This window comes from Neopelma chrysocephalum, unplaced genomic scaffold (assembly GCF_003984885.1).
Source record: "Neopelma chrysocephalum unplaced genomic scaffold, ASM398488v2 Primary Assembly neopelma1_96821, whole genome shotgun sequence".
Lineage (NCBI taxonomy): Eukaryota > Metazoa > Chordata > Aves > Passeriformes > Pipridae > Neopelma > Neopelma chrysocephalum.
The window spans coordinates 975169-994678 of NW_020925465.1; the positions used below are offsets into that span (position 1 = coordinate 975169).

The 19510-nt window shown below is 42.8% G+C and overlaps 1 protein-coding gene across 2 annotated transcripts in view; it reads left to right on the plus strand.

The window, feature by feature from the left end:
* The first annotated feature begins 4649 nt into the window (after positions 1-4649).
* The window catches only part of RNF38 (ring finger protein 38), a 108852-nt gene continuing 93991 nt past the window's right edge, over positions 4650-19510 (plus strand). The window contains exons 1-2 of one of the 2 annotated variants that reach the window (XM_027709676.1): positions 17415-17475; positions 19108-19192. In XM_027709676.1, the coding sequence (XP_027565477.1) occupies positions 19144-19192 (49 nt within the window). In that variant the 5' untranslated portion in view covers positions 17415-17475; positions 19108-19143. Of the gene's footprint in view, positions 4900-17414; positions 17476-19107; positions 19193-19510 lie in introns of those variants that run through there. The other variant, XM_027709675.1, reaches the window with a different exon arrangement.

Below are 19510 nucleotides of genomic sequence, written 5' to 3' on the forward strand. Positions count from 1 at the left end.
AATTCAGTAACAGGACAAGTAGCATCAGAAGGTAACTTGTATTGAGGAATATTAATTACCTTGCTACGGGGTAAAGGAGCAGCTGTTTGCAACAGATTGACAGTCAGGAATGCATTTGCATGAGGTAAACTGTAGGTTGGCCAAAGGATGTGGTGTCCCTTTTCCCATTTTCCCCATGAGTCCATCCATCACTGTCCCCATGACATGTTAGCCAAAATCTGAGCAGAAGTTGAGTGAGAAGTTAGTCCAGGAGTCTAACTGCCTAAAGGTTAGCTTTAAAATCTGCATTCCAACACTGCAATAATGGGTCTACTTTTCTTCAGTTTGATGTTTGCTCAGTTCAGCTGCATTCTGCTACCATTGCTCAGTAGCTATGACAATCATGCATCTTAATATGGAGTTTAAATATCAGCCATCATTTCCAATTGTCATTTGAAAAAGCTGGTCCATATTACTGCTACTACTTGGTCAGAAGCAGTGGAACACATGCATGGTGTTTTAGAGTATGGGATAAAGCTGTGTTATCTAATCCAAACAGTGTTACGTTCTCCATCGTAACCTGGAAGAGCTTCATGACATTCCTCTTCAATGTTTTAATACATCCAAAGACCAGAGTATAGGAAATTTAGAATGACTGAAGTTGTTCTGCCCAAGTTTCTTGTAGGAAGCTTTTGCCACCACAGGGCAAAAATATTGTAATCTACATAGAGCCTGACTATTAGGCTTAATCCAGAGCAGCAGCTGCAAGGAGGAAAGACATTCTGATGGTGATAAAGTAAGATGCATGATGAAATCACCTACCCTGCTGGCAGTGTCTCTCCCGTTTCGTATTTCATATGCTAATTTGAACTGCATATTTTTTTCTGTACAAACCAAGACTTATTGCAGAAGATTTACTCTAAACCAAAAAAGAGTTGATTTAGATTAGATACAAGGGTCTTGAGAGATGTGGGAAGTTTACCATCAAAAACTGAGGCAAAAAAAAAAGGTTGACTACCCTAACCTTTTCTGTGTCAGACCAGTTCTCCTGTCTTATTTACAAGGGCCTTACATTTTCTTTGGTCTCCTTTTCTGACCACATACCTGCAGAAGCCCTTCTTACTATTCTTATTATTCTTGTAACGTTCCTCCTCTGATTGGGCTACTATCTATCACCGAGATTAAGACCTCAATGCACTCCAGGAGTCTCCTGGCCTGCTTACAAGTTGCTATGCTTCTTCTACAGCAGATGTCAGAGTGCTTGAAGCACTGCATCACGATCAAAGCCTGTGAGTGTGATGTTTCCTGTAGCTGAAGTAAAATGCTTCATTAACATCCTCCCCTTGATCTGCTGGCCTTCACCTGGGTTACAGGCTGCTTCGCTTCTTTAGGTGAATATTCCTCAATGTCATAGGTCAGTTTTCAAGGTCCTTAATCAGTTTTTTCAACTAACTTGAAGTCTTCTTGCAGTCTTACTCGCATTAGATTTTTTTTTCTCTGTCTCTCTCATAATCAGGCACTTCAGCAGCACCAATTGCAAAATCTGGCATATGCAAAATTTTAAACACCACTTCAGCTGCTATCAGCTTTTAAGAGATGCCTTGGGCACAGTGGATGTTTAACTTTTTCAATTTTTAATGAAACAATATACTTAATATCACTGCCTTCAACATTGTCTTACAGTAAGATGAGAATCATACCATATGACTGATTCTGCCAGACCATTAGGAGATACAGAAATCTAGACTCTAATTTTGTGTTGTTTTTTAGGCAGCATTAGTTGTGAGGTTGGGAAAAAAGCTCTGCTGTTCTGCAAAAGAGCTTTCATCAGTGTCAGATTTCTTGTAATGATTGTTCTGACTCAAACCAGTGAGGTTCTGAATTCACCTGAAGGGAAAAGAAGCCTAAAATACTCAGTGCAATAGCTCTCTGATCATTGCAGTATTTCGAGTTTGAAGAGTTTAAAACAAAAGTTGCAACAAACTAAAAGAAGAAACAAAAAGCTTTTTATAACTATTTCCTGGATCTGTTTGACATAAATTATCAAGGAGTGGTAACTCTCAACATTCATCTGTGTGTTTCTGTTTAGAAAAAGGAGGTAACAGTTGTTTCAAACCTCAGACAAAGCCTTGTCTTTAAGTACCTGAAGACCTTAAGCAGATCTGAAGAAGGTTTTCTGTACACTGCCAAAAGCTTGCCAGTTTTCCAAATGTGGTACTTAGACTAAAAGTGGTAGCTCTTATTGTCCTACTTGGGTAAAACAACACTTAGAAAAAAAAAAATCTGGATCTAGCTCTTGCAATAATATTATTTTGAAAAGGCTTTATTTAAATTTACAGCAAACAGGAAAATGGAACTCCTCAGCTCCAGAAGTAAACAAAGTGCAATGTTCCACAACTGTCAGGTTATGTGTCTGCAAGACTGCTGCCCCATACTGCACAGAAACAGTCTTCCTGAACTCCCAGATAGCCTGTAGTCCGGAGTGCATGTTAGATTAATAGCTGAAATAGTTTCATATGGCAGAAACATACTTTCTTAGCTTATTTTTGGAACACAATCTAGATGCAAAAAGGCTAGAAAGACTGTTTTAGTTGAGGGACTGATGCTATTTTCACATCTTTTCCCGTGGTATAACATTCTCCAGTATTCAAATCTGCAGTTTTTGGAGGGCTCACCAAAAAGGAAGTCTGTACCAAAATGCACTCTTAGATGTTACCTTTAGCATGAGAGTAGTTTTGAAGCAATTTCCCCCAGGAAGTGAGTGAAAAATGAATCATCATAAAGCAATAGTGGCTTTTGCAAAGCTCGGTTCATCTTTTTCTGCCAGCTGTGAACTGCTAGGAGTTTCACGAAGGCTGCATGTGCTTGCCCTATAGCAGCAATCTGAAAGTGGTGCAGACACCTCAGAAAGGTGAAGTGGAAGAGGACTTGACATTCACGTTTCACAGAATCAGCAGACAGGAGCTGTTGAAGTTGTTTCCCGTTTCAGGGCTGGAAACCTAACACTCCATGAAGCTTAAGCAAACAAATCAAGAAAGGCTTTGAATGGCTTCATATAATTGCTGGGACACAAGAATCGTGTCAATAGTCTGCTACAAGTTCCAGAGGTGTTAATCGTCTGGGGAGTCACGGTCACCTGTTCCCAGACTGGGTGAAAAATCTCAGCCAAATTCGTGAGAGAAAAGGGCGTCACAGTGGGGTAATGCTGGCAAAAGCAGGAGTTATGGAAATCTTTCCCACTCGCAGCATCGCACAGGAGAAAGTGGCACTGCTGTGATGAGGAAAACGAAATGAATTCTCCGTCTGCACATTTAAATCTCACAGAATTGCTGTTGTTCCACTGACGATAGCACGTGCGCCGCTCTAGGTAGTAAATTTCCATGTGATTTTTCTTTGTTTATGTATGTGTCAGTTCTCCCATTATTTTACTCTTCCTGAGAACCAAACCCGCTGGCTGGGCTCCGCTCAGGCAGCTGTTTCACCGCACCGCAGCGCCGCACGGACGCACGCCAAGAGGCATTTCCCCCCCTTTCAGAGAAACGCTTAGTTGTGTTCCTGGCGTCTTCCCATGCCAGCGGATTTGCCAGAATGCTGTTTTATCTGGCAACGACAAATGTTGTTTATCTGGCGTCACCGTGAAAAGGAGCTCACCGACATCCCTGCCTTTTCTGCACACTCCGGCAGGGGCGGTGTGTCCCTGCGAGGGACCGGTACCCACCGCCTCCCGCTGACGCCTCCCAAGCTGACGGCTGGATGGGGCGGTCCCTGCTCCCCACACGTGCCCGTGGGGGCCGGCTCGCCCGATCGATCGCGACCTTTGCCCCTTGCCCGTCGCCCCCCTCCCCGGAGCGCTGTGCCGCCTCGGTGTGCGGAGCCGCACAGCGAAGGCGAAGGGCCCACGGCGGCGGGACTGGGCGAGGATGAATGCGGGTTCTGCGCGCAGGGTCCGGCCGGGGCGGGCTGCGGCCCGCCGGGGGTCCCGGCGCGGACCCCGCTGCCGCTGTCCCGCGGGGGCTCCGCCGCAGTGCGGGGCGGCCGCGCCTGTGCGCGCCCCGCGGGCCGTCACGCCCTGCGGCAGCTGCTGCCAGAGGAGAGAGGCCTTGGGGAGGCGCCGAGCGCGCCCGCCCGCCGGACCGCTGGGGCTGGAAGCAGGGAGGGAAGGAGGCAGGGAGGGAGGAAGCAGGCGGGGAGGCTTCTTCCTCCTCCTCGGCGGCAGCAGCGGCTTCTACCCTAGAGCGGCTGGCACGGCTCGGCAGCGGCTTTCCCTGCCCGGCGGTGGGCTGCGCCCCGGCTGGAGGCTCCCCACGCCGCCCGTGCCACCCACGCTCTGACCGCTCCGCCGCCCCCGCGCTGGGGCTGCTCCCGGGGCGGCGGTCGCCGCCGGCCGGCCGGAGCGGGCGGCTATGCCGGTGGCCGCCCGCTCGGCATCCCCCGGGGCGCAGCCCGACGCCGGGCTCCTCGCCCCTGCCCGCCGGCGGGACCGCGGTGCCGCTCCGCCCGGCGAGGAGAGCGGCGGCGAGCGGCACCTCCGGCAGGCCGGCGAGGCGGGCCGGCGCGGCAGATGGGTGGCTTCTTCCGCCGCCCCCTTCCTGCCTGCCTTCTCCTCCTCCTCCTCTCCGCCGCCCCCCGCCTCCTCCACTGCCTCCTCCCCCGCTGTCGGGGCCGCCGTCGCCGCCTCCACCTCCCCCTCGGCTGCCTGCCTTCTCCCGGCACTCCCGCGGACCCGCTCCCGCTCCGGCTTCCCGGGACTCGCCATGAGCGGCGGTTCCGGTCGCCTGCCGCCGCCCGCCGCCCTCTGCCCGCCGCCGCCCCTCCACGGGCCGAGCTTGCCGGAGGCAGGAGCGCGGAGCCAGGGCCGGGGCAGCCCCGCCGGGCACGGCGCGCCCCGCGGCGCCCCGGGCGGCAGAGCTCCGCCACCAGGTGAGGGGGAGAGGGGCCCCGGGGGACGGGGAGCGGGTCTGGGCGTCCGGCTGCCCCGGCTGGCAGCGAGGCCGGCGCGCAGGGCCGCGGAGTTGCCCTCCGCAGCGCCCAGGGTCCGTTCCCGGGTGGGAGGCACGGGCGGGACGGGACGGCGGAGAAAGTCGCGCCGTTCTCAGCGCGGCGGGGCGGGTCGCGGCGGCGCTGCCGGCAGGCCGTGTGTCGCCCTGCCGGCCGCAGGGCACCCGGGGCCGCCTTTGCGCCGGTGGCCGACGCGGCGGTGGCTCTTTCCCCGACGGCCGGTCGGGATGCGGCGGTGCGGAGCGCGGGCGGCCCGCAGTGCTGGCGCTCGGGCGGTCGCGTCCGGCTGCCGCGCTGCTGCCAGCGCTCCCCAGCCCTGCGCCCCTGCCCGCCCGTGCAGCCGCAGGGGTTGCGCTACGCAGGGCATCGCGCTCCCTCGCCCTCTCGCTGGCCGTGTGCGCGCCTCCTCTGTCTCATCGCACTTTAATGTGCCCTGGGCAGCGCCGGAGCCTCGCCGGTGCTGCCGCCCCCCCTCCTCTGCGCAGCGGCTGCCGGCCTGCAGCAGCCTGCCCGCTGCGCCCCGCTCCTAGAAGGATTTGTGTGTGTGTGTGCGTGCGTGTGTGTGTGATGGGGCGATGTGCCCGTGTCCGTGCCCGGAGCCAGGCTCCGCCCCTCGCAGCGGGCCGTCGGTAACTGCGGGAATTCCCGGGGCACAGTGACAGGTTACCTCGGGTTCCTGCGCGGAGCTCCAAAATGTTGTTTGCGAGTCAGGCTGATGCCTTGTGAGACACCCTTGTTGAGGATCTGCCGGGCCCTCAGCAGCAGCCCCATAGATGTGTTCTTGGATTTCCTCTTAGAAACAACCCCGCAGTAGGGTCTCTCTGAGGAGCTGGTTGTGGACATGTGGTTCATTCGTCCTGAAGCCTCGACGTTTCCAGGACTGTGGTCCCAGCATATGGGTTGATGTGCTTGTTTACAGTCAAACACAAGAGCTGCTTCCAAGGCTGCGCTGGAGTTTCCCACATGCTTATATTTAAACGCGTGTCTGTGTGGTTTCGGGACCAGGGGCTTAGATGTTTTCCTAAGCTGTTCTTTGAGAATGGCAGCCAGCATGAAGCTGTTTATGCCTATATGAAGTTAGTAATTAGGAAGTGGTATGAGAGAAGGTCAGAAAACAAGACATCGTTGTTTGGGCCTGGAGGCTAAAGAAATGAGCTGTCTAATTAGTCTTTTCTTAGCATGTATTTTTAGTGGTGCTTATGTCTTGGGCACTTGGGCGATTTACAGGAGTCTGCAGTGTGAGTGTTTACACTGATAGAAATCTTGCTCTGAAATGAAGTAGGTTTTATAGACAAGCTCCTCTTGAAATTCATGATTGACAACATATTATAGGATTACAATGCAGAAAGTTGAGGGAGAACTTGAATTTTGACCTTTGAATTGTATTATATAGCTCAGAAATTGCTTTTGCTGTGTCCTGAGAGCACACAACACAGGGAGCAGATTAATCTCTGCTGGGCCTTCCTAATAACATATATAGGAGAAAAATACTCTTCCAGTGTATAGGTTATCTGGAAATGGATGTTTTACCTGTTGAAGCTCGATTTCAACTTTTTGTTTTAAAATTGCATGGGACATTCCTGGTGTAGATGATAACCTTATCTTAAAGCCTGATCTCAAAACCACTCCTAATCTTCTTAAGCTCTTAACAATCCGATATACAAATTGACCTAGTATACTACTGCTGGGAGATAAAAGCTTTTGTATATTCCATGATTTGGAAAATCATGGTGGAGGAAAGTACTGTAACCCTTATCATACAGTGAATCCATCCCAAGCCTAGTGTAGAAAGACCTTACTCTTGGATTAGGGAATGCTGAGCTTTTATTCTTCAGAAAGGGAAGGGGCTTTTTTGGGTTTGTCCTGGAGTTTTGGTATTCACTAGCCCAGATCCTGTGTTTAAAAGTCCCGTGCTTAATGGTAATTGGAATAGCCAGAACCAGTTTGCTCAGAAGAACTCTTGCAGATACCCAGGTTACATGGTTAAGTTTTACAGTATACTTAAGTCACAGTAGCGGATTGTTGTTAGTTAGTAGTAGCTTGTTGTTAGTCGTTGTCTCAAAAATACATAACACGTTTTCAGATAGTATGATCTGTGATTCATATTCCAATTTTGAAATAGTGTCATAATTTACAGACAAATACAGGGGATTTCTAGACTGAGGAGGAGAAATGTTGGGGGTTTTGTGTTGGGTTTTTTTTTTTCCTCCGAAGGGAAAGACTGTTACTCTTTGTGAAAGTCTGCCTCTTTCATTCAGATATTTGTCATCAGAAGGAAAAATGATGCACTAAACTCAGGCATCAGGGTTGAACTTGGATTGTTTTGCTGAGCATCCTCTTAGTCGTACTTTTGATGCAGCAGTCACCTATTGGTGGTCCTAATATATTAACTTTTGATATAAAACTGTATATTGTGGTCTGGTCTTCAGACATTAGGGGGTAGTGAAATTACTGTAGTTTAAGCGCAAGGTTAAGAGACTGTTTACTCTGTCTTTTCCCCCAGCAGAAAAACGTTCAGTGATGGGTGGGTCTTTTTTGCTCTTGTTTCTCTTGTGTTTTTTACCCAGTGTGTGCCAACAGAATGGAAAGCCTCTATTCATTGCTGTCAAATTAGTGAAAGGATATTGGACCAGAAATGCTGCAATGAGGAGCTGATTCTTTGTTTCATTCAGAAAATTGATCCTCATCTTAAGAGGCATTTCACCTTCCATAAAGTATTTTGCTTCCACTGGTGTACCTGCATATTTTCTTTTTTTTTTTTTTTTTTTTTTTAAGGTCTAACATTTTCAGGTTTTCCAACATCTGGAAAGGAAAGATGGTTTTTGAAATTTGTGCTGTACTTAAGATATAGTGTGATGTCCATAACTGGTGAAAGCAGTTTTTCCCTTGAACATCTCTGTTATGCATATCAGCTTTTTGGATGTCATCTGATGAACTTTGCTAAATTTAATTAATATTGCTTGCCCTCCTTGTGTTTCTAAGTCTTTAGTTAGTTTAGTAGTTGTTTAAGGTCCACACGAGTCTCTAAGTCCTACCAGAATATTAAGAGGGATAAGGGAAGGTGCTTATTTTGGCAGATAGCTAAGGCATCTGCTAAGTCTTTCAGGTTGGAGAAGCTGAAATTTCTGCTGAAGGGATCAGTGCCAGTTTTTAAACATATGCATGATTGTGAAATGCGAGAGTTGGACTTCCTTGTACAGATAGTACTGGTGTGTCAGTTAAGTGCAGTAGAAAGCTGAATTCATAGCGGTTCTGCCTCATGCTGTATATGCTAAACACTTGTAATAGAGTTGTATGTTCATTTCAATGCATGTAAACTTTTGTGCCTTTAGCAGTTGTGCATAGTTATACCATCTTTGTGTGGTATTTGTGGTTTTGTTCTCAAACTGGAAAGTAGTTACTGTGGCTTTACAGTGGGAGTCATATTTAATTCTGGCATGCCTGGAGATAGATGCTAGTTTTTTTATTTATGACACGGTGATGTCTTCACAGCTTTATGACCATAAATTGAGATGGAAAGATAACTTCTTGGTAAGAACTAGAGAAGCACGTTCAGTATGTGGATGCTTTTCAAGAGTTTGATTTTGATAGATTAAAGAAAAAAATAAGCAAACAAAAAAACCACCAAAACTGGAAACTAGCATTGCAGCACCTCTACTTTAAGTTGGTCCAAATGTGAGGTAAAGAAATAGCTTGATGGTACTTCTTGGTTAGAATTACCATAATATTGTAAACCTGTTACTCTGCATGTTTGATGGGTAGAACTAATCTGTCTTGGATACCAGATTAGAATTACCTTTAGCGTGTCAGAATTACTCATTTTAATGTGGGTATATTAGTTTTGCTAATTTTGAATTATAAAGGAAGATAGAAGGCTTTATTTTTTACATAATGTAGATGTACTTAGAGTTTAGTAATTATGGAATTAATATTAGCAGACATACAATAAATGTTTATTCAGGAAGTTGGTCATAAGAGATATGAGTTGCATATCTATAGTATTAATTTGGGAAATAAATGCAAATATACTTCTTTAACAATTATTTTCAGATAATATGCATTTATTTTAAGCCATTTTCTGTGACTACTCTATCACTTTTATTTTTTACTTCACTTTGACTTTCTTTTATAAATTAATATGTAGTGCTTATATGAACTAGAAATTATAATTTTATAGCCTGAAATTGTTCTTTAGAAGTATGCCTTTTAGGTACAAGCACTAGCCAGCTCAAATGAATATTAGCAAATGTTGATATTCTACCTCACCCTGCCCCGAAAATAAGTATTTAAAGATAGTGTGAAACTGAGATAAATCTATTTTAAGGAAAGTTAATAATATAAAATTAATATGGAAATTTTTTAATTGCAGTTCCTGCAGTATGAACAACTTTGTCCTTGTTTAATCTGGCATATTCTAGATGTAAAATATGCAGAATCATGGGAATGAAAAATTCCAAATTGTCTCTGAAGTACAAATTTTCAGTTTAGTAATAGAAAAAAGACCAGAGATAAGCCTTTAATTTTGAAATGCATGCTCTGCTTTGCAACATCTGCTTATGAAATAATCTAAATTATCCTTTTGGTCTAAGCCATCAAGATACTGATTATTGTCAATATCTTTTGATTCAAACTGGATGACCTATTGAAACTGATCCTTCAGCTGTCAGAAGGACTGTGAATTTTGGGGGCTCCACAGAAAAAAACATAATACAGAACTGCAATATAGCTGGCAATTGATTTGGTTTGTAAACTCACACGTCTTTTGTTAGCTACTGCCTTGGCTAAAAGTTATTAGTTGCCTAGAGCAAGGGCAATGTGTGTGTTGATTTTCCTACTGGTCTCACTCCACAGGCATTGGTGAAGATGGCATGGATTTGCCAGATATAAAGCAATTTAGGTGTGATGTCTTGTACAGTTTTTGGTTAGAGTTTGTCTGGTTTTGAAAATGATGGTCTCCTCTCACATAAGGTAACTAATAACGGGTAATTGATCACTCAATGTGTAGTACAGTCTCAGTTCAAAGAAAAGGAATGTCACTAAAAATTACAGGTATATTTATATATGCATGTGTGTCTAATAGCTTTGTTTATGTCCTATCAGTTACCTCTTAAGTCTGCATGATTCTTCTCTATTTGATGGCAGTGCTACACCATTTGCTTTTTCATATCCATCTGAAGTTGGCATTGAAGGTGCTTTACATGTGCTATTTGAGCCTTGCTCTATATCTTTCCAAGATGAAATTATATAGAAAAAAAAAGTTAGGCAGCTGAGTGGATTTTGTGCTCCCTGTGCTTCAGACTCTCACTGCTTCACCAGTGCTTTCAGATGGGTGTAGAAATGGAAAAGTCAACACTCTTCTCAACGTAGTTTGAGAAGTATGTTTACCTTGTCACAGAAAGGTTAAAATGAAAAACTTCATTAAAAAATATTAATAAGCGTGATTGAGAGTGTTGTAAATTCTTGGAAAAGCTATTATACTTCTAGAAGTATTCTATTAAAATAGTGGATTTTTTTTCTTTTCCTTGCCTTTTTATATTTAGTTTTGCTGCTTATAAAGCTCTTTTTTTCACCCTCAAATTATCTTAGCAAAATGAAATCCATGTGCACACAGAATCTTTTTGACCCATGGTTTGGGTTTTGGTTTTTTTTTCCCCTCAGAAAGATAGGCTTTCAAATGTTTTCAACCAATAGCATTGCAACTTTTTTTTCTTAGGTCTTGCACCTCGGCTATTTTAAATGGTCTTGTATGGCATCTGCTTCATATTAGAAGTTCAGATGGAGATGTGTCATCTAAACCCGGGAGTTGTCAATGTTAATGTAATGCAACATGTGGTTGGGACAACAAGAAAGTAGAACACCAAAATGAGGGAGCAGTTTATGAAGTTTGCAGTGTCCTGGTTTTGGCTGGGATAGAGTTAATTTTCTTCCTTGCAGACATGCTGGGCTGGGCATGAGTCTGTGGGTGGTGAGCAATGGTACTGCGCATCACTTGTTTCTCTTGGGTTTTATTCTCCCTCCCCCAACTCCTCTTATCTCTTTATCCTCCTTTTAATTATAATTATAATATTATGTCATTATTGCTGTTGTAGTATTTTATTTTATTTCAGTTACTAAACTGTAATTATCTGAATCCACGAGTTTTACCTTTTCCCACTTCTCCTCTGAACCCCACTGGGGAAGGGGGAGAATGAATGAGGGCTGCTGGTACTTAGTCGGGGTTAAACCACAACACACAAGGAGCTCCATTTACAGGAATATCCTAATGTGATGATGTTGCTTTCTCCCACCTTTATTTTGCTGGGTTTTGTTATGTTGTGGTTTCTTGGGGTTTTTTTTGTTTGTTGGTTTTTTTAACACATTCTATTTAATTCTTCTATGTTGTTTCTAAACTGTTTTTTTTTCTTGTTTGTATATGTGAAGTACAGCAAATGTTGGGTCGTTAGAATTCCCTGAAAAAGATTCTTCATTCTTGATGGGAAAAATACTGTTGTTCTTGTGCTTTGATGACTTAAAATAAAGCTTCCTTCAGGAAGTGACTTGATGTGTAATGTAGGGCAAAGAATGCATACTTCACTTAAGGAGAGATGCAGGAAGTGGTTTTTGAAATAGTTAAGTCATAGGTATTTTCAGAACTCTTTTAAGCAAGCACAGTATAGTGTTCTGAGCTTCTCAAATGCACGCACGTGCTCCAAATGTTCATTCTTAAAAAACTCTTCTCTAGATCTTTCTCAGTAAAGAGTCTGGCATCCTAAGTCTGGCAACTCGGCAGCTGTTCCCATTATCCCTGGCATCGTGTTTAGGTTGAGCCTCTGCATCCTGCCTCTCGTGCAAGCCCTTTGCAGCCCTGATGTGTGAAAAAGTAACATCTGTTATCAGTCTGTTGGTGGGAAACTGTGTCAAGATGTTTCTCTAATTTCTTTTGTAATGACCAGGGTTCTGCATCCACACAAATAATCTATGTTGCTTCTTTCATTGTTTGGCAGCTGGTGTGGTTTCCTTGAACACGGCCTGTCATAATAACCAGCCTTCAATGAAACATTGTAGTATTTCAAAGCTCACATCTCTTAAGCATTTGGCCTTGCTTGCCAGGTTCCAGGATAATCCCAAATGGGAAATTATAGTCTTAAAAGGAAATTTACTCCATCATTTCAATTACAAAAAAAACTCAAACCAAAACACAAACAAACAAACAAAAAACTCCAAAAAAACCACCAGCCATAAAAACTCCAACAAAACAAAACGCTGAAAAACTTACTTAAGTCTTTCAGGTATTTTTCTGTTCTTTTTTGTAATGTACACAACTGTAGCACAAAGATGTCTAGCCAGTATCAGTTAAGAACATAACTTAAACTGTTAAAGGGTGTTTATGATTGGTTTTGATATTCTTTATGAATAGTGGAATTGTACTTTTTACTATGATACTACTGATCTGTGCTTCCAAAAAAAATGTGATTTATGCATATTTTTTTGGAAGGAGGGCATGAGGAAGGTTGTTATGTTACATATTTTCTACCAGTCTGTGGAGGAGTAAAGTATGAATTCTGTGAATCTTATTAAAATATTTCATAACCCGCATGCCTGGAAAATTCCCTGTTAGGAATACTACCCTCGAATAATTTAAATATTGCTACAAGCCATCCACTTTATTTGTTTGCATAGGTTCTAGTATGAGAGCCTGAGAAATGGTTATTAAACCACAAAGTATGGCCAGTAACATTAGCTGTGTATATGGAACAGTTGGGTCTGTCAGGGAATATATGAACAGCTCCTATGCTGTATGATTGAATCTGTACCACAGAACTGCAACATTCAGTTTGAAAACATTTGCTGCTTGCTTTTTCAGCACAGCTGGAAATTATCCCCTCTTTCTTTTGCTGCTTTGCACCTGATGTATATTCAAGTTCCATAGTGAAAATATTAGAGATTTATGTTAACTATCTGCTTGGATTCTTGCTCTGTGAAGTTTCAATTTTAGGCACATGGATACATCTGTTCTCAGGAAGAGCCTGTGCAAATGTTTGCAGGATCTGAATTGTGGTGCATTTTTTCCTCCCTGCCTACAGGTTGACATTTTAAAGTGATTTTTAAAAATTCCCTTAAAAATGTGTTTATCTACATTTTTTAAGTGTGTGCAACTTTCTGCATAGATCTTTTCCACAGCATCACTTTTTTCCTGTTTGTAAGTTGATATGGCACAAAGCCAAGCAGGAGTAAGCAGTAGCTTTTGGAAGGCACAGGAGCCCTGTGAGTCTGTGATCCTTGTGATTTGTGTGTGTTTTTGAGGAAGTTTACAAGAAGTATTTATTATATGATCTGTAAATTGATTTTGCAGATTATTTTGGAGATTGGGTACAGGTTAGTCTTCTGAGTGGTTTCAGAAATTTGTTATGATTTTTGGAAGCTTGGGAATGAAGGCTTTTAGGCACTGGTGTGATAAGTGTCTTCAAACTTAAGAAATCTGTGATTATGCTTGTGAAGAAGTAAAGCAGCAAACTGTGGTACATGGTGCAGGGACATATTTCAAGAAAGTGGGAGTCAAGATGTATTTGTTGTTCTTCATAGGTGCTTATGGAGTTGAAAAAAGTGAGACAGAAAAATATTCTTTTCTTCATTGAAACTTTACTGTTTTTTTAAAACAGTGTCAGTGTCTTGTGCCCATAGGGATATGCAATGAGATACAAAAAAATATTAATAATGAAGAATTTGAACACTGAGAAAAAATAACTTAAAGGATTTGTTGCATTTTGGCAGCTTTTTATTTGGTAATGGCATTCTGAACAGGAAGGATTAGGGTAGAGCTATAAAAGTGGTAAACACTGTAAAAATGGTACAACAGTGACAAGGATTGTCACCTTACAAACTTGGAAAAAAACACTATTATTGAACAACATATCTCTGGTGGAATAGGGGTCCTTCAGCTAGTTCATGGATTATGCTCTGTGGGGAGGACCACTCAGTAGATTGGGGTTTGGGTGTGCTAATCAGAGGGACCTTGGCAGCCTGGAGAATTGGGGACCTGGTATTCAACAAAGGTGTCGTGCACAGGGACAGCACAGCTGTGTGCCACAAGGGTTTGAATGGGTGGCTAGCAGCTCTGTGGAAAAGGCAGATACTCACTGAGGGCACCAAGCTGATGTAGGGTCTAGGGCATATGACCTGTGAGGAGAGGTGGAGGAAACTGGAGTTGCACAGCCCAGTGAAGAGACAGCCCAGGGGAAATCCCAATGCCCTATACCTCCTCTTATGGGAGGATGAAGAAAAGATAGAACCAGGCTCTTGTACGCTGGTAGGGCAAGAGGCTGGGAATAGGACTCAGGCTGAAATACATAAATTTCTAGCAGATATCATTAGAACAAATGTTTTTTCCCCCAGAACAGAGAACTGGAGACATGATGGAATTTACAGCTTTGGAGATATTCAGATTTTAGCCAGACAAGGTGCTGGGTAGCCTGTTCTAAATTGGCCTGGTCTTGGGGGTTTGGATTAAGTGACATTCAGCAATCTTGTCTCAGCCTGTGAAAGTCTGTGTGACTGTGTAGTGGGCATGTTACCCTTGGCTCAGGGGTGCTTGCTTCAGGCACTGTAAATAGAGAAGGAACAGCAGTTTGATTTTTTCACGATGATCATCTTAATGTGCTTCCTCCACACACACCTTTTGTGATGGGTATTTTATGTACAAATGCTTCTGGGTAAAGCATCAGTAGCAATTTGTATTTAAAGCAGAGCTACATTTCTGCCTCTCAGCCCTTCTTCCTAACTTATTTACTTACTGGTTTATGTACGAGCAGTCTATATGCGCTTTAATTTTTGTTATTTTTCAGTCCTAGAGGTGTAGGGGATGTTGAATCTTGTCTCTTTCCTGTCATACTTGGTACACTTTCTCAGAAAGTGCCAGATAAAGGAATTGAGAGATGTGTTGTTCAGTAATGGGAGGGGTTTTTTTCAAGCTTGTAGGGTATGTAAAATATGAACAAATAAAACAAAAAATATAAAAATATATTCACTGATGTGTTTTTATCTTTTTTTGTTAGTTGTTAGTGAGCCAGTGTTTTTGATGTGATGACTCTACTATAACATAAATTTTCTGTTATATTTTTAAGGGAGAATGTTAAAAAAGAAGAATTCAGTCAATAACATAAAATATGAGCATAGCAGGAAGTAAGCAAAGAGTGAAAAACTGGTATATAACCTCTTCAGGTTGCCTTCCCATGTAAAAGTGAAATTAGCATTTTATGTAAAGCTGTCATACTTGTTCTCTGAGTCCTGTTTCTCTCTAAATAGCTTCTTGAGGGAGGCTTTTTAGTTTCTTAAAAAGACTTTTAAGAAATCAGTAGTTAAGTAGCAGATGAATTATTCTGCTCCCTGAAGCAAACACTCTGAAGAGAGCTGATGATGTTTTGTTTGCCTTATTGACCCATGGACATAGGTAGTTGCTGGGCAGCTGGACAGTGTTTTTCTTCCAAATAGCTGCAGTTTATGGTCTCTCTTACAGGGGCACAGGAAAGAATGGAGGATATCAAGGACTAGGGAAACCAAAGGAATTGCAGGCAATGATAAGTGAAAGGATTTGGAGACGAACTGGGTTATTGCAGGGAGAGAACATAAAAATACAGAAAAAAAATCCGTGAACACCGATTTTCATTATTTCTCCTGTTCATGTAATGACCGATTTCTTTTGAGGATCAGTCATAAAATATCTGAGTCATAGAAGGGAATTTCCAAAGTGAGCACGTTGGCCATATGGTTTTGGACTTGTTTAATGTGAATTAACTGAAGTGTTGTCTGTGTCTCGTTAACCAGCTGCATGGTGGCTGTGGGTAAGGTGGGTAGTGAAGCCAAATGAGGATACCAGAGTTTTCTGGAGTTACTGAGTCTTCAGTTAGGCTGGGGTCATAAAGCATTTTAAAACAAAGAGTTGTGCCATTTGTTTCGTTTATTATTCTGTAACATTTCTAACATTTCTGCGTTGGGTCACATTTTTGTTTCCTGTTTTTTGGATGCTGCATTTTCTGTTTGCCACTGATGTCCCAGAGAGAGAAACATTTCTTCCTTACCTTTGTGTTTCTCCCTTTGCTGCTGTTTTAGCCTTTTGGGGTTTTTTTCCTCTCAAGTTTAATAGTGACAAAGAGAGGAGTAATGAAGCAGTCAGATTGTTTGCATTGGAAGGCAAGACATAGGAAATCATTCTACCACTGTATAAGGCTGTAAGAGAGCTTTGTTTTCAAGGCACTATGTCTAGTTTTGGAGGCCTGTTGTGTCTCTATGGATTTTCAGAATAAGGTGGATTGGCCAGCAAAGAGATACCAAAATGATTGCCACCTGGACTATTTTTAATTTCGATCTTCTAAAGATCTTGAATTTACACAGTTTTGGAGAAGAAATGTTGTCTAAGATTTATTACAGCTCTAAGAGGAAGTTCTAGAATAACTGCTAAGGCTTTTATGATCTCTGTAGACAGCAATAGCTGAAAATACTTTTAATACTATTCAGTATGGCTGGTGTGACTTACTGAATATCTGTGTACTGACATGCTTTGATATTTATTATGCAGTATCTTTGGAGTTACTGTTTAGGGTTGTCTATGCTACAAAGCCATGCTATGTTAACTTAATCAGTGCAGCTAAAGGGGCAAGAATGGTCTTCTCAGACATGAAAGTGACTTTGAATTGTTCATTCTGGGAGAGTTTGTCCTATTTTGAGAAACAGGGTAAGTCACTGATATGAACATTTTGATCCGATAACCCCACTGTTCTTGGGTTATAGACACGGTGCACCTGGAGAATTGTGGCTTACAGATGCACTTGCCTGTTCTCTTATGTAGACCACCAGCTCAGAGATGCTTGAAAGTTGAAGTTTCTACCCATTATGTGTGGTACTGAAAAGAAATTTCCAGTCACATGGGGGCCCATGTGGTGCCTTTGTGGAGTTTGTGTGTCAGCCCCTTCTCCTTGCAGTCGGTCACAGTAATGAAATTAAGAGATGATTTCATATAAAACATTTGTGTTTTATGCCTTCATTTTGCTTTGCCTAACTCTTGCTGCCTTAGGTTTGCTGCTACTTGTGTTTAAAAATATGGTACTCCTCTCAACTCATTTAAGGAGTCATGCTGGAACCTCCTGGATTGATCTCTTGGCTTTCCAGGCTTTTTCCTTGCTTTTGCTACCTCCCAGGCCAGTTAAGGTTGTCCTTTTCAAGGCTATTGCTGAAGGAATAAATTTCAAAGTGCAGTAAAAATCCTTTGGTGGGCTGAATTGCACCTCTTGCAGATTGTTATGCTCAGCATTCTTGTGACTACTGAAGCTTTTTATGTCCTCATTGGAGCTGTGACATCAAAATGGGAGAGCTATCACATAGCCTCAGGAGAGGGGAACACTGGGGCGTGGAGCTACCTGTTCTCCAGGGCTGTCCAAAGGTCTCAATGGAGAACATGCAGGCTGAGGTTGAAGAAAGACCTTTGGGAGACATATTTCTGGGATGTGAAAGTGATTCTCAGCACTGGTGAATAAAATGCAGTCTTTCTCCAACTGCTTGGACCCCCTGTGAGGATTGTGTGTGAACACTGCAAAACTGGGTGTAGAACTTGGTTTTTATGGTGGTAACGAGAAGGGCTTTTCACATGAAGCAAACTGCTATCGTTATGAATTTATTACTTATAAAAGTAGGAGGAGTGGATTTTGGTTGGTGTATATACAAAAAAGAAATGCGGCAGTTTGATCTCTGGTTAAGTCTGAACTCGTGGATTTTTGCTCTGACTATGGCATATTTTGTGTTGGAAAAACCTGAGTAGTGAGAGCTTGAATTCTAAATTTACTCACCCAAGCACTGCAGATGTTACTTTCCGGAAAGCATTGTGAAACACAGCAGATGGAGGCAGGTTTTGAGGAGTAGATTTGCTCTACTGTCTTCTGAAGTGTAGACATAATTCTCATCATCAACCACAAGCAGTCATGCTTCAACTTTGCAACTCAAGTATCATGAAAACAGAATTAATATGTGATCTGTTTGTTGATTTCAGTCTTTATGGCTGTGTTTAGAGAGGCAAATGTGCTCTTGTACTGTGAAATCTGTGAAGGCAAGAGACGTTCTTGTAGACTTCTAGAAGTCCAGTTGATCTTCATTACTATAGAGAGACTACTAGAAGGCTTTGCTTTGCTTTGCTTTGAAGATGACAGAGTGGCTGTTGAAAAGGATAGTGTGTTGAAACAAAGATGGGTATCTCACCAGTCACAAGGTCATTTTCGTTCAAACTCTCCATATGCATTTATGTCTCTGTTGAAATTTCTCTTTTTTTCCACTCACTATTACTGTTATTAACGTACCGATGATCTTAAAGAAGGCTTGAGAGTTCAAAACAAGTTGACTGGTGGTAAATCCTGTGTCTTAAGTTCTAACTCTTCTTTTTTGTCTTTTTTTTGGCACATATGTTTTCAGTTTGTTTGCTGCTAGAGATAAACAACACCTGCATGTAGGAATGCTCACAGGCAGACACACAAACTTAGATACTTCATATATAGAACAGTCACCTCTGTATCTCTTAAAAAGATCTGCTGTTTGGCAGTGGCTACATTCCTTCACTTCTGATTGCCTCAGTGCATTATTTAAAGTATAAAAGTGGTTTGCTGAAACTGGTTCTATGAATTCCTAGAATTATGTGTGTTGAATGCATTGTAAACTTACGGGGTTCTTTTTGTGCTGTTGTATAGCTAATGGCTTGCATTTGGGACTGGCTGACCTGGCTACTCTGACACTTCTCTCCCAGTTCTGTACACTACTTCATGAGATCTTGGCTTCAACTGAAATATGCCTAAAAGAAAACTAGACTTTTTTAAAATCTGTGTATATCCTCAATGCATAAATCTGAGAGCCCTATGTTCTGGACTGGAGAGCAACAGTGGTAGTTTGTTCAGTTGTGTAAAGACACTGGTAATAGCAGTCCCATCAGAAGAAGTTAGTCACTTAAAATGTAGCCTGTATATAACTGCAGTAATTTGTCCTCTTTCTCAAAGTTTTCATGTCAAAGGGGTATTTTTGCTGCTAAGCTGCTAGATAAACAGCTGAAAACTGCTGAGGTATGTGGATATGTCACAGGTATTGGCTGACGTGCATCTGTGTTGCTGCTTTTGCTTTCAGATGTTACCATGATTATCAGTTGGAGCACAAGGAGCTATGGTAGTAGGAGTGTTTGGGAGAGCTGGGTCTTGTTTACTTGAGAAAGGTAAGAGTGTGATGGGATTGTGGGAATTCCTGATGGAACAGATTGAGAATGGGTGATAAGATGAGCCAGGCAAGATCACGAGGCAATGAAATACCTTACTAAGTTAAAAAAAAAAGGTATCACGAGCTGAAAATTTTCTGTAGCCTTTTACTGAATTAGGAGACATGAAGAAAATTCCAGAATGCGGTTCATTTGTGCAAAACATAAAAAATGAAAAACTTTGGAAGCTAAAATAAAATCCAGTGGAGGAAGAAGGTTATATTGTAGTGGGATAGCTTTGACTGAACACCAGGTGCCCACCAAAGCCACTTTATCACT